Source organism: Equus caballus, chromosome 14 (genome assembly GCF_041296265.1).
Source record: "Equus caballus isolate H_3958 breed thoroughbred chromosome 14, TB-T2T, whole genome shotgun sequence".
NCBI lineage: Eukaryota > Metazoa > Chordata > Mammalia > Perissodactyla > Equidae > Equus > Equus caballus.
Window position 1 is genome coordinate 20,913,879 of NC_091697.1, and position 25,904 is coordinate 20,939,782.

At 38.9% G+C, this 25,904-nt stretch overlaps 1 protein-coding gene across 8 annotated transcripts in view; it reads left to right on the forward strand.

The window, feature by feature from the left end:
- The window catches only part of UIMC1 (ubiquitin interaction motif containing 1), a 141,821-nt gene that overhangs the window by 111,079 nt on the left and 4,838 nt on the right, over window positions 1-25,904 (forward strand). For all 8 annotated transcript variants that reach the window (XM_070233842.1, XM_070233841.1, XM_023617159.2 and 5 more), the window contains one exon: window positions 24,076-24,160. In XM_070233842.1, coding sequence (XP_070089943.1) covers window positions 24,076-24,160 — 85 coding nt within the window. The remainder of the gene's footprint in view (window positions 1-24,075; window positions 24,161-25,904) is intronic.

Genomic DNA, 25,904 nt, shown 5'->3' on the forward strand with positions numbered 1-25,904 from the left:
TTTTTTTCTTTTGCTGAGGAAGACTGGCCCTGAGCTAACATCTGTGCCCATTTTCCTCTACTTTATATGTGGGACCCCTGCCACAACATGGTTTGACAAGCGGTGCATAGGTCTGCACCTGGGATCCGAACCAGCAAACCCCGGGCCGCCAAAGTGGAATGTGCAAATTTAACTGCTGCACCACCGGGCCAACCCCTGTCATCATTTTTAAAGGTCTTTATAAATAGCATTGTAGTCTTTTAAATACAATGAAAATCGAAGACCTAAATCTAGTCATCAACTCCTTTTAATAGAAGAGCACTGAAGGACTAGGATTCTAGATGCAGTTTTAACTTGACATTGCTCTTTAGTCTGATTTTTAGCTGAGTCCCAGTGACTGAAAAAATTCTGGGCTGGGCATTTGATGATCAGAGAAGGAAGAACCTATCTTTTCTATCTTACCAAATATACTTACCCAACTGGTATTAGTTATCTGAGTCAAAACCCTACTTAGCATTGAGGTCCAGAAATAGATGAGTTTGAGTAGCTGAATGTCCCTTGAGCTCTAGAAATAGATGACCTCCTTCTGATCAGAATTATTAAGTAAGGAGTAGCGCACAGAGTAGCTCCTACTGACATCTCCCAGACTGAACTCTGACAGTTTGTGCTTAAACAGGAAGCTTGGTATTCATTACTGTCAGATGTCTTTCAGCCATATGATAGTGCTTTTAAGACTGTTCTTCCTTACTTGGCTGTGGTGGGGCAACTCACAACCCCAACTGTTTGCTGTTGAAATTGATTCAGACTTGTTTCTGAGTTTTCTCAAACCAAATGCAGACTTGTACCACCAGAGCCAGGACCTTCTCATTGAACTTGTTGAGAGGCTGACACCATTGTTGGGCAAAGTAGACTGAGACTTGCATTGTCATTCATTCAGGGAAAGCCTTTCAGGTTCTCTTTATTCCATTGGGCCAAGGGTCATTTACCCTGTCTAATGCTGCTCATTTGGATTTACACTCTAGTCTTGAGGACTCTTTCAGACATAGATGTAAGTGTGTTTTCTGATATAATTGGAAGCTCTTGTATTCTTGGCACTATATGTCATGTAGCTCTGATTCAAGTGTCTCAGAGCTCCACCCAAAGATGTCTGCTGTATCCTGAATGACAGCCACACTTTCTTTTTCAAATAGGGAAATATGTTTTAAAAATTAGTTCAGAAGTACAATAAAGAAAAATCTAAAATACTACAAATTTATTTTCAACACCAACTTACCTACCTAGAACCAGAAATTTGATTCCTTTCTATCACCTACTGCCTTCCTACTTACCTTTGATTCATCCAGATACTTAAGAAACACTTTTTAAAAAATGGTGCTAGACCTTATGTGAGTTACTACGGAAGTTTAAGACAAGATTTCTGCCATTAAGGAGCTTGCAGTTTCATTGGGGAGATAAGCATTAACCCAGGACCATAATTAGAAGACGACACAAAGTGAATGATTGTGTACCCAAATGAATGTCGCTGACAGTAAGTGCAGTCAGAAAAAGGAGAGCTGCAGTGAATAGGGATGATGTCTCAGAGAGGGTGGGCTTAGTTGGGCTTGAAGGCTGGATGGCTTTGGATAAAACAATAGGAAAGTAGGGGGCCCTTTATCCTCCTGTGGGTTAGATAAGATAGGAAATAAGGCCACTAAACAAGAGCTTCTTCCTCTTAATCTTTCTAGTATGTTAGCTTGCTAACCTAAATTACCCTCTCTGGTGACATTTTAGGCCCTATGAAAGAATTTGGAGCAGGGAGTCCTCCCTGGAACTGTCCCACTCTGCTTACTCCTCTACTTTCCTGGGAACAGAGCATGCAGCTATAGGGAGGGTGGGGAAGTTGTTAAAGGAATTATGCAAAGTACTTACTAGTGTGCTTGGTGTATAGTAGGTCCTCAGTAAGTTTTGTGTCTTTATTTGGTTTCTCTACCAGCTTGTCTGCCCTGGTCTTCCTTGTCAGAGACGGTCGTGATTGTTCTGGTTCCTCTCAACTTTATGACTGTCGACAGAGGCCAGGCCCTCAGCCTAATTTTTCAATCTTTGGTAAAAGGAAGCCTCTCCTACTATAGAGGGGGAAAAGTTAATCTTGAAAACATACAACCCAGGCTGGGAGACCATTAGCTCAATGCCTAAGGGGATGGCGTGAGAGGACTTACCTTCCAGAGTTAAGTATCCAGCTTTCCCCTCCTTCCTGTTTTCTCCTGATTCTGATCCTAGGCATGCTTGGTTCAGCTGTGTAAAAGAAATAGTAATTAGAGTCATTTACAAGAAGTGTCTACCATTTATGCCTAGTTACCGTGCAGCACAATAACAATTATGCGTATCATTAAATATGTGTCTGATTAACTTTGCTGTAAGTTTTATTTGATTATAATGCTACAGTCTGGTTAAGTTGGCTCAGTTTGTTGCTCAGTGACATGGCTGTCTATCCGCAGCTACAGAAAAATTAGAGGGAGTGTTCTTTAAAGGTATTGTTTGAGGGGAGAAGGATTTGCTGAATTAATCTAGACTAGGACAAAGATAGGTTACCTTTGAATTTGCGTTCTGGAATATGGCTTTGAGACCGTTTTTATTTAAACCCCTAGGAAGAATATAACTCCATTTACTCATTCAATAAATATTGACTAAGTACTTACTATGTACCAGATACAGTGAGCAGAATATATAAAGTCCCTGTTCTCATGGAGCTTATATTCTAGTAGTAGGGTACTGATAATAAACATAGAGTATATTATGTATTTTGGAGAAAAAAAGAAAAAGAGGATAGGGAGTACTGAGGTCAGGAGGTATAGCAATTTAAAGTAGGTGGTTAGGGAAGGTGTCAATGAGAAGGTGACATTTGAGCAGAGACCTAAAGGAAGTGGGGGAATAAGCTAAGATGATTTCAAGGTGGAGAGGAGGGAGTGTTCCAGGCAGAGGAACAGTAAGTGTAAAGACCCTGAGGTGTGAACAGGCTTGGTACGGATGAGGAATGACAAAGAAGCCAGTGTGGCTGGAGTGGAGTAAGTGAGTGAGAGATAAACAATGAAACCAGAGAGGTCATTGGGAAGGGGACAAGTGGACAGATCACATATGGCTCTTAGGTCATAGTAGGGACTCTAGCTTTTACTCTGACTAAACGAGGAATCCTTGGAGGGATTTGTGCAAGGAATGAATTAGTATTTGAGAAAAAGATCACTTTGGCTGCTCTGTGAATAGATTGTTGGGGTTGAGGACAAGGGTGGAAGCTGGGAGAACAGCCAACATTTTATTTTTGGCAGTATGATAGAGTGCGAGAAACACGGGCTTTGGAAGTAGGCAGATCTAAACTTAAATTTCACCTGCAATACTTGTCAGCTGGGTAATATTTGACAAATTATCTTAGCTCTTTGAGGATCAGGTGCCTTGTTTGTAAAATTAGTCTGACATCGTCAGGATTGTCATGAGAATCAGAGATACTTTATAAAGTACCTAGCAGTATGTCTAGTATAGATAGTCTATAAATGGTAGCTACTGTTATTATTGAATATTCTTCCTGCCTATGTAGTGTTTCTGAGGTCTGTGTTTCTGTGTGCTAATACATAAAAGATAAGCCATCAGCAAGGTGGAGCTAAGGGAAAGAAGAAAGGCAGGGCAAGGTAGGAGGGTCAAAGTGGTAAGAATAAGCTAGTGAGAGATAGATCATAGGAGACTTAGGGAAGCTGTAGGCATTAACTGTCTATACTCGTTGGGCCTAGATACAGGGGTGTGGCTTAGAGTCAGGATACTGCCAGGAGTGGATTTTCTCTTCACAGATATTTCCTGGAATAATAATGATGGGTAAGTGGGCGGGTGGAGGTATGAGTACTTGTTATAAATAGCTTGAGAGCTAACAGAGAAGGACTGAGGCCTAGAAGATGCTTGACTTGGGTGACTCAGCAAAAATCATCAGACCTGAACATCTCTAAGTAAAACTTCTTAAATTAGACAAAGTTGACTTTTTCTGTTTTTTATACTTAGATTTGCCTAGCTGATTGTAATTTGTATCCCATTCAATCTTCTTGCTGTATTAATGTGGCTTTTCTGGTACCCAGGAGGATTAGATCAAGTATATTCCTATTGACACCTAGTTACTGAGTATTAACATTTGGTAAATAGCACAGGTTTAGTAGAAATAACATGTATTTGGAGACAGACTGATCTGTGAGGAGATAGACAAATCCAAACACACAGAGATTACAGTGCAGTTGGGTAGATAAGACGTATACATGAATAACTGTAATAATGCAAGGTCAAAACTAAGGGACATACAGATAAAATCCTGTGGTGTTTCAGAAGCAATGTGATTATAGATTGAGAGGAAAGGGTATTGATGTAAAAGAACAGTAGGAAAAAATCAAATAAATAGAAAAATATGAAGGATGTACAGGAAAGAGCAAGCAATTCACTGTGGTTGTAGTATGGACATTATGAAAGGAAATAGTAGGCAGTTGAAGAATGACAAATGTAATGAGTTATGTGGGTTAATATGGGGCAAAATTTTTTTCAACTATAAAAGAATTATTTGTATGTTTACCCCATTGTAGTATATAGAACTCTTTTGGATGCAGGTGTTGGAAATATAATTCAAGTAACCTGAAGCAAAAAGAGAGGTTAGTTTGCATAATAGTTGGGAGGTCTAATGTAGGCTTCAGGCGGAGCTGGCTCTAGTAGCTCTGATGATGTCCTTCTCCGTCCTTTGACTCCACTTGTCTTTATTCAACAGGTAGGCTTTTTTCAGGGGGCAAGCAAAATGTCTGCCAGCAGGCATAAACTTTTAGCTTTTAGTGGGAAAGAGTTCCTTCTCTTGAGACCATAGGTCAGTCTAGAGAAGAACTGATTGGCTTTATTTAAGTGTCCACTTTTAGTCTAGTCACTGTGACCAAGGATGGGTTTGTATCATTTATAAGTCAGAATCAGAACAAGTAACAGAAAACACCATTAACAGTGGGTTTAATGTAGGATTTCTTTTTCTCATATAACAAGATATCTAGAGTGAGGCAGTGGCTCAGTGATGTATTGAGAATTTAGGCTTTTCTCTTTTGGCTTTAATAATCCTTCACTTGTGGCTTCCTGACTCAGTGGTTTCAAGATAGCTGTTGGCATCTCTAGACTTAGATCTGTGTTCCAGGCAGGAAGAAGGAGAAAGGATAAAGGAGTATGACTGTAGAGTCTGACTACAGCATCTATACTCATTCCTATAATCTTCTGGAGTTGAGTTTATTCCAAATTGTGGTAGAATTAGGTCAGTTATAAATTTAGTGTTTGTTCATGTCCTTTATGTGTGTTCATGTCTTTGTATGTATAAAATTATCTCTGAAATCATTGATTAATTTGCTTTGTACAGTGATTCACCTTAACAAAAGTTTTCTTGTCCTGCTATTCGTGAAGTGCTAAGTGCTGGAGGTGCTCAAGAGGTGGTGAGGGATATGATACAGAGCTGAATGGGACCTCAAATTTGTATTCAGAGAATTCAGTCTATTGAGGCAAATGGAGCTTGCACACTGTTAAGTATGATACAGATCAGTTGAAGTGGGAAAATAGAGGCACTAACCACTCACAGAGGAGGGAAGGGATTACTTCTGATTGGTGATAAAAAAGGGCAGATTCTTGTGTTCCCCTAATACCAGGCATGGGGTTTTTTAACCTTTTTTTCCTATTAAAGATAGCTGTGTAAAATGTCAGTGAATCTTGTAATGTATAAATTGTCTGAATTTCTGATCAGAATTATTTCCTTAAACTGGATTACTAAAAGTAGAATTACTGGATTATATGTATAGCGTTTTCAGATTGCTTTCTGGAAAGGTAATACTCATTTAAATTCTCACCAGTAGCATATGAGAGTGTTCCTTTAACCACACCATTCCAAATACTGAGGAATATTCTTTTTAAAAAAATGATTGCCTATTTGATAGGTAATCAATGGCATTTCATTATACTTTTTGTTTCTTTGATTAGTAGTAAAGTTGAACTTTTCTTCTTTTTTTAAAAAGCCAATTTGTATTTCTTCTTTGAGAATTGTTCTCTAAACTTTGCGCAAGTTATCTGTTGGGTTCTTAGTATTTTTCTTATCAGTTTATTTAAGTTCTTTATAAATGATTTGCTTTTTGCTTCACAGGTACTTTCCAGGTTTTTTCCACCTACCCATCAGTTCCTAACAAGTTTCCAGATTTATGCAGCCTGGGAGAGCAACCGTCTTCTTGTGCAAACACTGTCAAAGCTTTTATTTCTTGAAGTGGAAGCAGTGCTGAATCTGCAGAAAGACCTAATCGGTCTGAATAGAATAAGCACTGATACAGGGAAAAGAGTATTGGAATCCATGCAGAATTAAGGGAGGAGTGGGCAGCAAGGAGAAAAGATAAAGAATTTATTGCCGTTGATGGTGGGAGGAGGAAGTTAAGAGGTAGGAGGAGGTAGTGGCCTGGTATGGGGGTCAACACGAGTTAGATGCCCAAAGTGGTATATTTAAAGTAGATTCCCATTGATAGGTTTGACCCCAGAACTGTTTGGTGTTTTCTGGAGAGGCCACCATCTTATTTGAAAGCTTATGATACTGACATAGAAATACATCATAATTCTTAGCTACTGGATGAACAATAGACCTGTACCTCCACCCCAGACTTGTTATGTTCCACTGTGTGTAACTCTCTCTTTTTGTATTAATGATGTAGCAGCAGTGTGTTGTCCGTCCCATCCCATCTCCTTCCTGCCCTCATCACCTCATTTGTCTTCTGGCCACTTTTTTCAATTAAATTTAATTAATTAATTTATGCAGGGAAATTAGCCCTGAGCTAACGTCTGTTGCCAAGCTTCCTCTTTTTTTTTTTTTTAACCTCTGCAAAGCCCCAGTACATGGTTGTATATCCTAGTTGTAAGTCATTCCAGTTCTCCACAGCATGACAACTGACAAGACGGGTGGTGTGGTTCCATGACTTTCGGAAAGTGAACCCAGGCTGCCAGAGTGGTGAGTGCTGAACTGTAACCACTAGACCATCAGGGCTGGCTCTTCTCACAACTTCTGTTCAACTTTTCTGTGAAACATTTCCTCATATCAGCTCCACTATGGTTGCTGTGTGATGTGGCATGTGAAATGATAGTCTGATTGTAATCCTTATCTGCTTGAGTCCTCAGTGCTTTCACTGTTCCCTTCTTGTTCCTCTTAACATTGACTTTGTTTTTGCTTTAGTTACCCCTACTTGTTGTGCCTTGCTGCTGAAGAGGCAAGCCTCAGGGTTTCTTCAGCAGTTTCCTTCTGCCAGATGTGCTTATTCTTTCCTTGAAAAATAAAATAGCTCTTATTAACACTTGAGTTACTACCCAAAGTTTTATGTGTTGAAGAAATATTAACAACTAAAACCACTGTAGAGAAGTTCTCTCACTTCATGATCTAGTCACAGGTAGGCTTTTCACAGTCTACTTAGAGTTAATAACACTTTATGAAAAGCGTAGAAATCTTGTAACTGTATGGGTCCATTTATTAGCCTCCCCTTTCTTTTATGGTGTAGTTGTCATATGTCATTTGTACATCTACATATATTATAAACCCATAAAACAGTGTTACAGTTTTTGCTTTAAACAGTCCTGTGTACTTTAAAGAAACTAAGAAGAAAATAGTCTTTCATATTTAGTAAATATTTACCATTTCTGATACTCTTTCAGTTCTTCCTCATAATCTGAGTTCATACCATGTTATCCTCTTCAGCCCGAAGAAATTGCCTCTAGCATTTCTTGTAGTATTGATCTACTGGCAACAAACTTTCCTGGCATTTTTATTATCTGAAGATGTCTTGATTTCACCATTATTCTTGAAGGATATTTTCACTGAATATAGAATTTGGGGTTGATGGATTTTTTTCTTTCATCACTTTATAGATTTTGTTCCATTATCTTCTGGCCTCCATAATTTCTGATAAGAAATCTGCAGTCATTCAAATTGTTGTTCGCCTATAAATTGAAAACAGGTCATATTTTCCTCATTCTCTTTGCATGTTAAGTAATTTTAGTTGTATCCTGAACATTGTGAATGTTATATTGTGGATATTCTAGAGTCTGTTTTATTCTTCAGAAAAGTATTATTTTTCGTTTGTTTTATTAGACAGTTAACTTGGTTGGAGTCAAACTGCATGCTGTCATTTGGGGAGGCACTTCAATCTCAATTTGATTCTATCATCCTTAACTCAAGTCTGTCTAGTGCATGAGTGGTTCTGGATTCAGCCAGAGACCTAAGCAGAGTTTATTCACAGAATGTGGGACTTCTCCTCTATGGTTTTTCCTCCCAGAATATACCTCAGTTTGGGTTTATCTAATGTTTTCTTATGATTAGACTCAGGTTAAACATTTTTGGCAGGAATATAACAAAGGGAATGTTGTGTTCTTCTAAATGCATCATGTCTTAGTCAGTTTGGGCTACTCTAACAAAGTACCATAGGCGAGGTAGCTTATAAACAACAGTAATTTATTTCTCACAGTTTTGGAGGCTGGAAATCTGAGATCAGGATGCCAGCATGGTTGGGTTCTGGTGAGGGCCCTCTTCCAGGTTGCAGACTGCTGACTTCTTGCTGTGTCTTCACGTGGAGGAATGAGAGAACAGCCCCTTATAATGGCACTGATCCCATTCATGGCCTAATCACCACCGAAAGGCCCTGCGTTTTAAAACCATTACATCAGTGGGTCAGATTTCAATGTATGAATTTGGGAAGGATGCAGACATTCAGTCTATTACGTATCACATCAGGGTGCAAATGATAGCAGTTTATATTGTTACAGATGGTAAATCTGATCCTCTCTTTAAGGTGGTGTCTACCAGGTTTTCTTTTGTAAAGGTACCTTTTACCCTTTGTGATCATTCTGTTATCTGTGGGGTAATACTTTGAGGCTGTATGAATATCCTACTGGTGATTCTTGCTTAATTTAATTATTACTCTGTTATTAAATGGTGATTTTTGTATTCCTGCCATTTTTCTATATTGATTAGCTGACATCCTTCTGTAAATAGGAACTTTCTCCTTCTTCCGTTAATATTTTTTTAATGTGGTATGGACTCATGGATTCGTTTTTTACATTTACTATATTGTAATACATACTTTCCAGTAGTCTTTTTTATTTTATTTATTTATTTATTTATTTTTTTATTAAGGTTATGAAAGTTAACATCGTTGTGAAATTACAGTTGTGCATCATTATTAGTCATGTTGTAGGTACACCACTTCACCCCTAGTGCCCTCCCCCCACCTCCCTTTCCCCTTGCAACCACCAATCAGTTCTCTTTGTCCATATGTTAACTACCACCTATGAGTGGAGTCATGCAGAGTTCGTCTTTCTCTGTCTGGCTTATTTCACTCAACACAATACCCTCAAGGTCTATCCATGTTGTTGTGAATGGGACGACTTTGTCCTTTTTTATGGCTGAGTAGTATTCCATTGTATATATACACCACATCTTCTTTATCCAATCATCAGTTGCTGGGCACTTAGGTTGGTTCCATAACTTGGCTATTGTGAATAATGCTGCGATGAACATAGGGGTGCATGGGACTTTTGGAATTGCTGATTTCAGGTTCTTAGGATAGATACCCAGTAGTGGGATGGCTGGGTCATAAGGTATTTCTATTCTTAACTTTTTGAGGAATCTCCATACTGTTTTCCATAGTGGCTGCACCAGTTTGCATTCCCACCAACAGTGTATGAGGGTTCCCTTTTCTCCACAACCTCTCCAACATTTGTCACTCTTGGTTTTGGATATTTTTGCCATTCCAGCAGGTGTAAGGTGATATCTTAGTGTAGTTTTGATTTGCATTTCCCTGAGGATTAGTGATGATGAGCATCTTTTCATGTGTCTATTGGCCATCCGTATATCTTCTTTGGAGAAATGTCTGTTCATGTCCCTGCCCATTTTGTAATTGGGTTGTTTGATTTTTTTATTGTTGAGTTGTGTGAGTTCTTTATATATTATGGAGATTAACCCTTTGTTGGATAAATAACTTGTAAATATTTTTTTCCCACTTAGTGGGCTGTTTTTTTGTTTCAATCCTGTTTTCCCTGCCTTGAAGAAGCTCTTTAGTCTGATGAAGTCCCATTTGTTTATTCTTTCTATTGTTTCCCTCATGTGAGGGGTTATGGTGTCCGAAAAGATTCTTTTGAAGCTGATGTCAAAGAGTGTACTGCTGATATTCTCTTCTAGAAGACTTATTGTTTCAGGCCTAATCTTTAGGTCTTTGATCCATTTTGAGTTTATTTTAGTGAATGGTGAAAAAGAATGGTTGATTTTCATTCTTTAACATGTGGCTGTCCAGTTTTCCCAGCACCATTTGTTGAAGACACTTTCTTTCCTCCGTTGTAGGCCCTCAGCTCCTTTGTCAAAGATTAGCTGTCCATAGATGTGTGGTTTTAATTCTGGACTTTCAATTCTGTTCCATTGATCTGTGCATTGTTTTTGTACCAGTAGCATGCTGTTTTGATTACTGTAGCTTTGTAGTATGTTTTGAAGTCAGGGATTGTGATGCCTCCAGCTTTGTTCTTCTTTCTCAGGATTGCTTTAGCAATTCGGGGTCTTTTGTTGCCCCATATGAATTTTAGGATTCTTTGTTCAATTTCTGTAAAGAATGACATTGGGATTCTGATTGGGATGGCATTGAATCTGTAGATTGCTTTAGGTAGAATGGACATTTTAACTATGTTTATTCTTCCAGTCCATGTGCATGGAATGTCTTTCCATCTCTTTATGTCGTCATCGATTTCTTTCAAGGTCTTGTAGTTTTCGTTGTATAGATCTTTCACTTCCTTGGTTAAATTTATCCCAAGGTATTTTATTCTTTTTGTTGCAATTGTGAATGGGATTGAATTCTTGAGATCTTTTTCTGTTAGTTCATTGTTAGCATATAGAAATGCTACTGATTTATGTATGTTGATTTTATACCCTGCAACTTTGCCGTAGTTGTTGATTGTTTCTAATAGTTTTCCTATGGATTCTTTGGGGTTTTCTATATATAAGATCATGTTGTCTGCAAACAGTGAGAGTTTGACTTGTTCCTTGCCTATTTGGATTCCTTTTATTTCTTTTTCCTGCCGAATTGCTCTGGCCAAAACCTCCAGTACTATGTTGAATAAGAATGGTGAAAGTGGGCACCCTTGTCTTGTTCCTGTTCTGAGAGGGATGAGTTTCAGTTTTTGTCCATTGAGTGTGATGTTGGCTGTGGGTTTGTCATATATGGCCTTTATTATGTTGAGGTACTTTCCTTCTATACCTATTTTATTGAGGGTTTTTATCATAAATGGATGTTGAATCTTGTTGAATGCTTTCTCTGCATCTGTTGAGATGATCATGTGGTTTTTGTTTCTCATTTTGTTAATGTAGTGAATCACGTTGATTGACTTGCGGATGTTGAACCATCCCTATGTCCCTGGTATAAATCCCACTTGATCATGGTGTATAATCTTTTTGATGTATTGCTGTATTTGGTTTGCCAAAATTTTGTTGAGGATTTTTGCATCTATGTTCATCAGTGATATTGGCCTGTAGTTTTCCTTCTTTGTGTTGTCCTTGTCAGGTTTGCGGATCAGGGTGATGTTGGCTCCAGTAGTCATTTTAATGTTCCAATTGTTCCAAATTTGAAAGTTCCTTTAAGTTGTCTTCATTAATATTTTGGCGTGTGTCCATCAGTTTTTTGAGCACTTTCTTACTTTTTATTATAAGCGGTTGTGGGGTTACCTTCACTTTTCCTGCTTCAGCCCTGGAAAATTTGCCATTTATCCAAGGGCTCCACTCTTAATCATTAGGCTGTTTTGTCTTCTAACAATTTTTTTAAAGTAGTACTCTTTATTATGGAAGATTTTAGGGAAATGTTACTCAGAAAAAATTCATCCATGTTCCAGACCAACCCAGGCCACTGTTAACAATTTGATGTGCATCTTTTCCTTACTTTTTTGTTTTTACATAGTTAGCTTTTAACAGCAAGTTTTATTTTGAGTCTATTTGTTATTTTTATTGTTTAATAGTATGATGAATCTCTCTCAACCTATTTTCTAGCTTCAGCAATTATCAACATATAACCAGTTTTTTCATGTATAACATACCACCCATGCACCCCCTGCTAGATTTTTTTAGAAGCAATTTTCAGGCATATAGTTTCATCCATAAGTATTTTAATATGTATCTCTAAAAGATGAGGACTGTTTTTAAAAAAATACAGCCATACTACCATTATCACACCAGTCAACATCTCCCTTTCCCCAGTCTTCTCGTAATTTTTTTTTAATGATTTGTTCAAATCAGGGTCCAAATGAGGTTCACATGTTACGTTTGGTTGATCTCTCTCTGAAGTCTTTTAATTTCTGCTATCCTCCTCTCTCTCTTTTTCTTTTATGGTTTATTTGTTAAAGAGACTGGCTTTTTGTTTTTTAGAATTTCCATTCTGGATTTTGCTGATTTGTATCCCTGTTTTATATTTAACATGTTCTTCTGTTCTGGACTATAATTTTCAAAAACTTGTAGTTAGATTTGAGGCTTAATCAAATTCAGTTAATTTATTTTTTGACAAGGTTACTTTATAGGTGGTATTGTATATTTCACATTACATCACATTGGAAAACATATTATCTGCTTATCTTCCTTTTATGATACTAAGATTGAACAGTGGGAGCAGCCTAATCTGTCCATTAGAAAGCCTAGCTTTCAGCTCATGGTCATTGATGATCATCACCTAGATCTGTTATTTCATTAAGGTATCTCTCAATATTTAAATAATTTTTTAAGTTGTAAAAATGGTATATGCTCATTGAAAAAAACTTGGCAACATAGAAAAATAATCATCCAAAAATAATCACCCCAGAACCCAATTGATGTTTTGGTATATTTCCTTTCCGTCTTTATTTTGAATTCCTGCCTAGTGTTTGATCCTGTGTTTGAACATTGGGTTGTTTAAATTTTTCATTGTTATAAATAATGCTCTGATAAAATATCTTTGTCTTGCAATCTCATCTAAATTCAGATGATTACCTCAGAGTAGATTCCCAAATATAATTCATGGATCAGAAGATATGAATTATTTTGAAATTGTAGGTATATATTGCCAAATTTCTTAAATAAAAATTCCAGCTGTTAAAAAAAAAGATTGAGTTATAAATATTATACACAAGTAGTAGTAGGAATTAGACAAATGACTCTTTCTCTAAGACCTCTAAATTATTCCATACTTCATTGATTGACGAATTTTGTTCATAAAAATATAATGGGTCTAGACCCTTTATTTCTGTATCCTAAATGGGAATTGTGTGATTTAAGGATTTTTCTCAGTCTTGACTCTTCCCTTTATCTTCGAGGTGCGGGAGTCTGCTAAGAATATTTTTATATGAGCACTTTTGTTTTTGTATGGAAAGGTGTTGAGCAAGGCATACCAACACTTCAGATGCAGGGCCTAACCACAGCAGTACTGAAGGTTAAGGTCAAGAACTCAACATTCAAGTGCACCTCTTGAGAAAGCAAGCTTATCTCTAAACTTGAAAAGAAACTGCTACAACTTGAGTAGGGACGGGGCCTCTCTGATTTCTCTGCAGCAAGGAAGGCAATTTGGTATTTTGATACTGGCTTTGGAGTCTAACAGACGTGGAATCATATCCTAGACTGGTATTTACAGGATGGAGACTTCTGAGCCTTTATTTGCTCATCTGTAAAATGGGCCCAGTGATGCCTGCCTTTTTAGGGATATTTATACTTAGGAACTATCAATGTAATTATTAGGATTTTTGAGTTAGAAGCTGTCTCTTGTAGAATAAGGTTTTATCAAGTCCAGTGCCTGAGAGAACAAGAACTTATTTATTGAATGGAATGGGGTAGGTAGGGCCTTTCTGTTTCAAGAGTTATTTCAGATTGGACTCTAGAAACATTTTCATCTATATTATAGAAATATTCTGTTGTTCTTAAAGCCAGGAAAATACTACACCAAACTTGCAAATAAGAACCTACCTTGCTAAATTTATTCATTAAATATGCGTTTATATTGAGTGTTAATTTTATGCCAAGAATGTGGAATACTGATGTGATTAAGAGACAGTTTACTGGGGGAGATAAATAGGTAAAGCAATCATTAGAATGTTGTGTGAGATAAGTACATAGGGACCTATTTGAGTGTAGAGATTGGAACCTTCTTGGGTCAGGGACAGCTTCCTGGGTACTGTCACTGATAGTGCTGGGCCTCAGTTATTCTTGGAGCAGTATGGAAGATGGGTTGGAGGGAATGAGACTAGAAATAGGGAGACAAGTAATGAAGCAGAGTCAATGGGAGTGGACAGATTTGAGAATCTTTTGGTGAGAGAATCAGTAAAACTTTGTGAATGAGGGTCAGGATGAGAGAAGGCAAGTTTGACTGAGCTTTCTGGCTAAGCCCACTGCAGGATGCTCCGCTTAGAGAGTCCCCCTGAGTAATTCATAAGATGACTGTGTTGTTTATTTATGCTCCTTTACTGATAGCCCCAATCAATATTTATTTAACACCTACTATAACCCAGATACTGTTATACAAGCTGAGGATACAGCAGTGAACAAAAGAGAAATCTGTGCTCTCATGAAGCTTACATTCTCATGGGGGAAACAGATAATAAATAAAATTTGAGAAAAATAAGGCAAGAACAGGGGATAGAGAATGATCAGGTCAGGGAAGGATGGGCCTCTTAAAGAAAAAGATAAAGAAGACTTCTTGAGGTGATATTTGAAGAGAGTCATTCCAGGTAAAGGGAATAAGGATAAAGGCCCCAATGCAAGAGTGTATGGCATGTTCCTTAGAGCAGCAGGAAGCCACGATGACTGAAGTGAGATGAGCAACAGGCAAAAAGACAGGAGAGATAAGCAGTGGTCAGATCATATGGGGGTTTTTCACTTTATTCTGAATATGATGAAAAGCCATAGAAAGGGTTGAGAGAGAGTGATGTAATCTGGCTCTTGGTACTGCATGGAAAATAGTCTGTAGAGGACAGGAGCAAAAGCAGAAGCAAACAGACTAAGCAGGATGCTGTTGCAGTATTCCAGCAAGGTCTAATGTTTACTTGGACTTCACAGTGCTGCCTGTGAGGTGAAGGAGAAAGGATGTCAAATTTGGGTTGTGTTTTAAAGTTCAAACCTACAGGATTTGTCAGAGAATGAGATAAAGAGAAAACTCAGAGGTGACACCAGGGTTTTCCACCAAGCAACTGGTTAATGATGACTCCACTTTTTTGAGATTGGGAAGATCCAGAATAGCCAAAACAGTCTTGAAAAAAAACAAAGTTGAGGATTCACACTTGCTGATTTTACAACTTAACTAATAAGGCAGTGTGGTACGGGCATAAGGGTAGATATATGGATCAGTGGAATAGAATTGAGAGTCTAGAATTAAAACTATACATTTATGGACAATCAGTTTTTGACAGGGTTATCAGGACAATTCAATGGGGGAAAACGGTCTTTCAGCAAATAGTACTGGGACAACTGAATATCCACATGCAAAAGACGTTGGACCCCTGCCACACACCATATACGAAAAATGGATCAAAGATCTAAATGTAAGTGCTAAAACTATAAAACTTTCTTAGGGGTAAATCTTTGTGACCTAAGATTTGGCAGTGGATTCTTAGATACGACACCAAAGACATTAGCAACAAAAGAAAAAAAAATAGATAAATTGGACTTCATCAAACTTTAAAACTGTTGTGCATCAAAGAACACCATCAAGGGGGCCGGCCCAGTGGCGCAGCGGTTAAGTTCGCACATTCTGCTTCGGTGGCCCGGGGTTCGCCAGTTCAGATCCTGGGTGCAGACTTGGCACCGTTCAGCAAGCCATGCTGTGGCAGACGTCCCACATATAAAGTGAGGAAGATGGGCACGGATGTTAGCTCAGGGCCAGTCTTCCTCAGCAAAAAGAGAAGGATTGGCAGCAGATGTTAGCTCAGAGCTAATCTTCCTCAAAAGAAAAATAAACCAGAAAAAAGAAGTTTAAAAAAAAAAAAAGAATACCATCAAGAAAGTGAAAAGAAAACCTACAGAATGGGAGAAAATATTTGCAAATCATATGTCTGATGAGAGTCTAGATTCCAGAACGTATAAAGAACTCTTACCACTCAACAACAAAAAGACAAACCCAGTTAAAACAAAGAACCTGAATGGACATTTCTCCGAAGAAGATATACAGATGGCCAGCAAGCACGTGAAAAGATGATTGACATCATTAGTCATTAGAGGAATGCAAGTCAAAACCACAGTGAGATAATACTCACTAGTATGGCTATTAAGAAAAGAAAAGAAAATGAACAAATTTGGCAAGAATGTGGAGAAATTGGAACCCTTGTACATCATTGGTGGGAATGTAAAATGGTGCAGCCACTGTAGGGGAAAAAAGGAATGAAGTACTGATATATGCTGTAAGTTGGATAAACCTTGAAAACATATGTTAAGTGACAGAAACCAGTCACAGAAGCCCACATATTGTATTATTTCGTTTATATGACATGCTCGGAACAGGCGAATTCATAGGTAGAGAAAGCAAGTTGAATGACTGCTAATGGGAATGAGTTTCTTTTTCAGTAAATGAAAATGTTATAAAATTGATAGTGATTATAGTTGCACAACTCTAAATATACTAAAAACCATTGAAGTATATTCTAAATAAGTGAATTATGTAATATATAAATTATGTCTCAATCACGTTGTTATATTGAAACAAAAAATAATGATAGAGTAGAAGATGTGAAATAGTCTCTGGGAGAGTAGAAGACTAAACTGACTATGGAAACATACTAGGAATGCTAGGCAGTTCTAAGGGGCCGCTTGAGGTTTGTGATCATAAATATAATGTGTAGTGCTGCTTAGATAGGGACACATAATAGGTGGAGGGTTGGATTTAACCAAAATTGAGTTTCACTAGGGAATACAGTAGAAATGAAAAAAGTAAGTTGAGGGGCCAGCCCTGTGGCCGAGTGGTTAAGTTTGCATGCTCTGCTTTGGCAGCCCAGGGATTCACTGGTTCGGATCCTGGGCGCAGACATGGCACTGCTCATCAAGCCATGCTGAGGCGGCATCCCACATGCCACAACTAGAAGGACCCACAACTAAAAATGCACAACTATGTACCAGGGGGCTTTGGGGACAAAAAAGAAAAATAAAATGTTTAAAAAAAAAATTGAGAGAATATTCAAGGAAATTGTTAATATGATAACCATGAGATCTAAGGTAAGAAGGAAAGTGAGGACATGACAGGGTAATGGATATAGAAAGGTGATAGGCTGAAATTAGACCTTCTAGTGGGGCTGAAGGATTATTGGACTTAGGGCATTAGAGGGAGTAAGTTGGAAAGATAGGTGGTGGTGATCAGAGAATGGGACATCTGAAATTGAGATCTTGGAAGTGGCACCATTATTATTGACAGGCTCAGCCAGGGTTCCTCATTGGAACCACAGAACACAGAAAATGAATTGAATTGAATGTTTCCTTCTCCCAAGGATGATACGTAACTGGTACCATTCTAGATGCAGAGGGCAGAGTTAACGTTACATACAGTGGATGCCTTGGGGCATTAGGCTCTCTCCTCCCTTAGAACTCCACCTGAGAAAGGCTGAAATGGTATGATCCATGGGGTAGATAGCCAAGAGGTCAAGAAACTGAGAGGCCACAGTATTGGATGGATCATACCTTAGATTGAACCTACAAAACTGCAACTTCATTTGCTTCAGTCTAATATGTAGATACTGAAGTCATCAAGAATGATGGCAGGAGTAGTGATGAGACAGTAAATGATATATTAAATTTTTCAGTGAGAATGACCAGGAAGTGGGGGTGGCTGGTAGAGGTCAGGTGATCAGGAGCATATGAGATGACTACCTCAGGGTGGGGTAGCACAATGGTTGCTTCAAACTAAGTTTTTCTCGTAGTCTGGAAGCAACAACAAGGAGAAAGGATATTTATGCACTCTCCAGCTCAGTAGTACCGTGGCGTAAGGCAGAACAAGCCAGTACTTGAGAAGGTACAAGGAGAAGTGATATCCTCAGGGGACAGCCATCTTTCAGGGTAAGAAGGTGAAAGAAACTTTCATAGAGGAGGTTAAGAACATTGGAGATTTTGTTGATCACTTACATGAATTCCGGAGGACAGAGTCATTTTGAGAGTAGGAGTGGGAAGTTGAGTCAGATGAGAAAAGTCTCCCCAGCTGACAGATTAGAGTCTTGTGGGGATGAGAATCTAGGTAATGAAGGACGCCAGGAGAGGCTTGGATTTCTCTGGTGTCCAAGATAAACAGATTTAAAGCATGACAGAATTATTCCTGGTTATATCTTAAAGGAATAGTGCTATCCAGTGGATCTGTCTGCAGTGACAGAAATGTTCTGTTGTCTGTGGGGTCAAATGGTAGCCAGTAGTCATATGTGGCTACTGAGTACTTGAAGTGTGGCTCCTGGGACTGAGAGGCTGAATTTTAAATTCTGTTTAATTCTTTTTGTTTTTTTTAAGAGATTTTAATTTTCCTTTATCTCCCAAAGTCCCTCAGTACATAGTTGTGTATTTTTAGTTGCGGGTCCTTCTAGCTGTGGCATGTGGGATGCCGCCTCAGCATGGCTTGACGAGTGGTGCCATGTCAGTGCCCGGGATTTGAACCTGTGAAACCCTGGGCCACTGAAGCAGAGCACACGAACTTAACCTCTCGGCCACGGGGCCGGCCCTTGTTTAATTCTAATTAAGATTTAAATTTAAAGAGCCACATGTCTCAGAGAACGGTAGATAAGGGGTTCTAATGGTAGCCTTTTTGTTGAGACTGGTCTCTTAGAGGAGGCTGGCAGCATTGAGGCAGGCAACATGCAGGTGGAACTTTGCTGGTGCTTCTTACATCCCACTAAGGAAGTGCTAGGCTGAAGGAGGGGTGGTCTTAGCAGGAACATACACAGCTCTGTGGACTCCCATTATTTTCTGCTGAGGTGGTTTTGAGGTTGAGAGAGACAAAGTGAGGAGACTAATAACCACTGTCATTCTGCCAAATCTGTCTTCTCCCTGTATATAATTTCCACTCTACTCAAGGAGCCATTATCTTCATTGTTTGCAGTTCTAGGCTGTATTTTTTTTTCTGGTGAGGAAGGCTGTCCCTGAGCCAACGTCTGTTGCCAATCTTTCTCTATGTTATATGTGGGATGCCACCACAGCATGGCTTGATAAGTGATATATAGGTCCGCACCCGGGATCTGAACCTGCCAACTTCAGGCTGCTGAAGCAGAGCACATGAACCTTAGCCACCAGGCTGGCCCTTATTTTTATTTTTTTATTTTTTGTGAGGAACATTATCACTGACCTAATATCTTTTGCCAGTCTTCCTCTATTTTATGTTGGATGCCACCACAGCATAGCCTGATGAGCAGTGCTAGGTCCGTGCCCAGGATCTGAACCTGTGAACTCTGGTGAACTTAACCACCACACCATGGGGCTGGCCCCCTGCTTTTATTTTTGATTACTTGTCTTCTTTGGATTTTGTAAAACAAATGTGCCAGTGTTTACATAGTATCAGTAATTGTTCTATAATGCTTTGGGTATTTACTTGTTCGTTGTGTTTGTACAGATTAGTATGGATACCACTTAAGACTGAGACCTAACCCATAGACAGGCTGGTAGGTGCTGGTTCTAAGGATGGGCTTGAATCTTTGGATAAGACTAAGAAATAAGTCTAGAAGAATAATAATGAGAATTATATAAAAATAACAACTAATGTTTGTTGAGTGCTTTCTGTGGGCTGGATGTTCTTGCAATTTATTTGGATTGTCTGATTCATGATCCTTACCAAAACCCGTGAGGATAGATGCTGTTTTCATCTCATTTTGTAGGTAAGTCAGCTGATACTCAGGTTAGGTAACTTGTCTAAGGCGACACAGCTAGTAGAGTCCCAACTTGGACACTTGTTTTGTCCAACTCAAAAGTTGGTGTACTTTATTATGGTAGACATTGCTGCTTCCTTGTATCTTAACAGCGCCAAGCCAAGTCCCAAGTGCAGCTCCTTAGGACATTTTCCATCTAGTGGTATATAAAGGCCTGAGATGATGGTCGTGGTTTTTAGGTGGTGCTCTCAGTGATAATCCCTCCTTTCTGTTTTGCTTACATTGCTCTGGTAGTTCTTTTCCTGGTAATTGCCCTCAGATTCCATTGTTCCCTTTTGAAGTCTTTGGGCTGTTGTCACCAGCAGCTAGGGTTTTGGATTTAAGTTTTATACTGAATTCACTGCCTACAGCTAGTTGAAATGGCTGTCTCAGCCCTCATAAACCAGAGTAGGAGTCTCCTTTGGAGCAGCTTAAACCTTTGTGCTCCTTTGTAGGGGCAGTAGGTTTCAAAGGAAAAACATAGCTGCAAGCCCCAGTCCAGTCCACTCTGATCAGAACATTTAATAATAGAATTAGCATGTAGTTCTCAGCCATCTGCCAAGTCTCTTCCCTCAGATTCTTTTCTACCTGCCCACTCACTTACCACTTACCACTTTTTCTCTCTCCATCCTTTACCCTGTTATTACCCAGGAGAGGCAGCCTGCTCTTGTAAAACAACAAATGCCTCTTTAAAGTCAGACTTGTATTGCATTCCTGGTGCCATGTTTCTTTGTTGCTCTTGTTGTTGTTTTAGCTTTGGGATGTTGATCAGGTTTAATATTTCATCATCTATAAAATACAGATAATGATGTATGCCTTGCAGGGTGGTTGTAAGGATTAGAGATTATGTTTATAAAGTCCCTGGCACAGAGTACATCCTCATAAAACAAGAGATCTTTTTTTCTCTTGAATCTGTTGCTATGATTTAATTGCAAATATTTGTTAGCATCTAATCTGAGCTAGACTTTGCTGAGGATGCTGAAGAGATCAAAAGAAAGCAAAACCCCGAACCTCTGAATTTAGGAAGTTGCATGGTGTAGAAAGGAAACTGACATATAAACAAATAACATTGTGCTAAGTGTAGTAGTGGTATATATAAAGAGGTAGAAACAATTAAATCTTTTTCCAGCCCTGTCTGTGGAGTGGTTTCCAAGTGTTTATTTTGGAAAAATACTTGGTAGTCAAGATGGGAGACAAATAGAGAGAGAGAGAGAAAGAGAAAACAACCCTTTAAAGTTGCTGCAATCTGTGAGGTGCCAGCCTTTTAAGAATTGATTCCGGCAAGACACTTGATAAAATCTCTCGTAAAGTCCTTGTACATAAGATGGAGAAATGTAGGCTGGCTGATAGAATAGGAGGTGGATTTGATGATGGTTATACAACTGTGTCTAGGATGTTTTTCTTCTGCAGTACTTTATTTTCACTTATAAAATCTCTGGGTTGGAAGGAACCTTAGAAATAGATTGTCTAGTCTAATTTGGATCTAAGACCTTTCTTTAATCCAATCTCTTGTTTTTCCCTTTTAATTTTTAATTCAACAGTACAGAAAAGTATGTAGTGAAAAATATACCTCCCTCCTATTACAGTCCTCAGGTGTCCCTATCAACTTCCTCAGAGACAAACAGTACTAATAATTGCTTTGTGTATGATCTTGTTTTATTATGCTTATCTCTTTACACCTTATGTTGTAGTTATTTGAGTGTATGTGCTGTCTCCTTTAGTAAATTGTAAGTTCCTTAAGAGCAAGGACCCTGTCTCATTCATATATCTCCCCAAATTACGTGCACATTGAAGATTCTCAATAAGTATTTGCTTGATTAAGTATTTCAAGGAAACTTGGACCAGGAAGAAGAAGATAGGTTTCTCTGGTAACATGCCCCAGTTTTCTGTCCTTGGCCGTATCCTTTACACTCATTTTTCCCCGGTGACTTGGATGAAGATGTAGAAAGCATGCTTGTCATTTATGCAGATGACACAAAGCTAGAAAAGAGAGCTAGTAACATCAATTACAGAATCGAGACTGCAGATGATCTCAACAGACTGGAATGTTCAGTTGAAAAGAACAGGGACAAATACAAAGTCCTGTGTTTGAGGGGGTGGAAATACCCAACAACTTAGTTATCCAAGTATAGATTTAGGAGACCTGTCTTAATAACGTTTTATTTGAAGGATTTGGGAGGGTAGGGGATGGATCTTAATTGCCTTTAAGCTCATTTTAAGCCAATAGTCTACCAAGATTGTCAATACAGCAAACACAGCCTTGTCTAAATTAGTAGAATGTGTCTTTAGATGAGGTAGTTTGTAGTTCTTGTATTCCTTTACTGGTCAGACTGCTTGCTGAGTACTACGTCTATTTTGTGGCGCCACATATAAAAAGAGACACTGACAAATTGGGGTGTATTCGTAGAGGAAGTTAACTAGGAAGGTACAACATGGGTATAGGGGTCAGAGAGATACAGATTCTGTCCTGGGTTCTGCTACTTACCAGTGTGATAGCTTGGCAGAGTCAATTCCTCTGAGTTTGTTTCCATACCTTTAAAATAGAACAGAATAATAACACCAATCAGAGGATCCTTATAAGGATTAGAGCTAACCTAGGCACTCAAAAGTTTCTGCAATGCAAGTCTTTTTTTTTTTTTTTAACAGATTTTATTTTTCCTTTTTCTCCCCAAAGCCCCCCAGTACACAGTTGTATATTTTTAGTTGTGTGTCCTTCTAGTTGTGGCATGTGGAATGCTGCCTCAGCATGGCCTGATGAGCAGTGCCATCTCCGCACCCAGGATCCAAACTGGCGAAACGCTGGGCCACCGAAGCGGAGCACGTGAACTTAACCACTCGGCCATGGGGCCGGCCCCTGCAATCCAAGTCTTATTAGAGATTGGCTTAATGACTAGATATAGTCCCTGCTTTGAAGGATGTTACATTTTAGTGGAGCAGACAACAGAGTAAATCCAAGATTGTAATGCAGCTTGTTAAGTGTTCAAAGAGCTGATTTGTGGTAAAAGGGGGTAAACTTATTCATACAGCCCCCAATGCACATTGGGCCAGATTATTGTGTAGCAGTATAATGGGTTTCCCTAGGAGGAAGGGAATGCCTCTCAGTGAATGGATATAGTCGACACTGTATGATTGCTCGTCAGGGATGCTTATAGGAAGTATTTTTATGAGTAGGTGGTCGGACTGGAGGGATAGGCAAATGATGGCCAGCTGGGGGCCAAATCCAGCCAGACATCTGTTTTTGTAAATAAAGTTTTATTGGAACACACCACACCATTATGTATATGTTATCTGTGTCTGTCTTCCTACTACATTGCAGAGTTGCAGAGTTGCAGAGTTGTGACAGAGACCATATGGCCTGCCAAGCCTAAAATATTTATGATCTGCCCTTTTACAGAAAAAGTTTCCTCCTGGGCTAGATAAATACTTCACAACCTAAATTATTTTGTGAACCAATAACCTTCCTAAATTCTCTGTCATGGGATTTCAAGTGTCAAGAGGGAAGAAGGCAAGATTTGAAATGAGATGGTCACTGTTTTTCTTGTTACTGCATGGATTAAAGACTGGAAAGCAGTTGATTAAATAACCTCCAAGATCCTTTAAGAGACTACAATTTCATCGACAGATGCCTTATGGTGTGAGACAAAGTATTTGTATGCCACCTGGGCTAAAGCTGTCTATACCCACTAGAATGGGGAGGTAGTCCTAGTGTAGTGGAAAAGTCTGGTTGTGTTAACGGTTCTGAACTCCACTTTCCTCACTGTAAATGGAGCACTTTCTGGAATTTTGTAAAGATTGGAGCTAATGTGAGCACTCAGATGTGGCCATCATTACTGCATTTCATAGAGCATCTCATTGGAGTGTGTGTCACACCAGACAGAATTTCGGTTGGGAAAGTATAAATCCGTCCCTCAAGTGCTGTAAGTTGAGGTAGTACACAAAAACCTTTCTTGGTGTGGGCTAGATGTTTAGGTCTCATGGCAAATAAGGAATCTATATATCTCATTAGCAAGTATGGAGTATCTTGTGGCTAGCAGTTTCAGTCTATACATTACAGTGTTATTCTCTATCCTAGAAAGACAGAGGTTTCCCAGACTATGCACTTTTCCCAGTGGACTAGGATTTTAAACTTTGCTTCTTCCTAAAAATTTTGTCTTTTATGTATTCAGTTCTACTGCTAACTAGCAGTTTTTCTTCTTTTTTTCTCAAAAGTGCTGACACGGAGACAAAGAGAGGCCAAGAGCAAGAGTAAGAGCAAGAGTGGGACAGCCGCCCAGACTTTCCTAGACATTGACAAGTAAGTAGGTACAGTGTTCACAGAGCTCTCCTTTCACATGAAATACCATTGCTTGGACTGGATAAAGAGACCAAGTCCTCTTTTACCCAGGGTTTCTTTGGCCTGCCAATCACTTCGCAGCTTGGATGCCTTTTTCTTATTCCCAGTTCATGCAGTGTAGGTGGCCTCTGTATCCCTTTTCATTACTCTAAAAAAAAATCCTGCCATCCACTCCATTCTCACATTGCTCTTAGCTTTCTGTTTTTCTTGACTTTGCATATTGGTGTTTGGTGCTTTTAGGGAACAGAGAGCTATTTTGTGATGCAATGGTACAGAAGTTGAGTTGCACAAGGTTGAGCAATATAGAAGACTTCCTTGCGTTGCGAGTTGCAGCTTGACTAGGAGAGTGCATTCTAAGGGGCGGGTGAGGTGTAAGTGCTGCCTCTCAAAAGTAAAGACATTACCAACAATACATGAGAACAATTAGTCATTAGGCAGAAACATTTATCTTTGAAACACAGATCTCAGACTCTAAATTTCAGGGCTGCTTTTCCTAGTCGAGTTGAGCAGAGCTGATCACTTGCTCCTTTGGGAATCCTACTGTCATGCAGACATTCCTCTAGGACTGTATTCATCATACTGTATTGCAGTAATTGTTTTTCTTTTTTGACATTTCTGTCTCCCTGGGTAGGCTGTGGGTTATTTGAAGGCAGATACTTGCCTTCATTTGTGTTTGTATTTCCAGGATCTAATAAAATGTATCTGAGACAGCAATAGCTGTTTCTTGAGCACCTAATGTTAGGTACCAGCCACTGTGCTAGGTGCTTTATTTACTTTGTAACTCTCACAATAGCTGGTAAGGTAGTTATCCTTTCTTTTTTAAAAAATAGATAAAGAAACTGAAGAGAATTATAAGTAAATGGTTAAGATCACGTGGCCAAGATGAACTGGCAGAGTCAGCCTGACTCAAAAACTTACACTTCTTCCACACTGCTGCTCCCTCTCATGTACTAGGGGATTATTAAATGCTTTTTGCATTAATTAATAAACCTTGAAAGGTACACTGGTCTAACTTTTCTCATAAAGCAGACTTGTACTTGCCTTCTCCCAGATGATTAAGTACTTGAGAGACTATTTCTCCTATTTTAAAGACCTCCAGACAAATTTTTCCTTAGAGCTAATGCAAATCTCTCTTGCTATAGTCACTGGATAGTAATGGCCAGAGAGAGAAGTCTAAGATATTAGCAAGCTTTGGAAAGTTTTCTTTAGCTTCTTAAAACTAAAATGATCTTATGAGTCAGGCAGACCTGGGTTCTAACAATTATTAGCTTTAGGACCTTGGGGAGAATAGTACCTTCCTAATAGGGCCAAAGAATTAATTGAGAAATTGTATTTCTCACAGTTGGTGCAAGGGCCTTGCACTAGTTCTCACCACAGAGAAAATACTTAATAAATGTTTATTTTCTTCCTTTGTCCCCAGTGATTCTGTTTTCACTGATGTCCAGTAAACCTTACATCAAGAACATGATTTCCTCTCTTGCCACAAACTCTACTGTTATAAAAAGATAATAATAATTGTGTATATGAAGTTATGCAAAAGCCTCTGGCAGAGCTGCATGGCTTTGGTAACTTCCTAGTTGATGTTGCATGTTGTAGAATTAAGGAAGTCAGTACATAGACAGACTTGATTTACTAATCACACAAGTTCACCCACCCTGGTAAAAATGTCATCTTGATCTAATGCTCTTGGTGCTCCCTTTTCTGT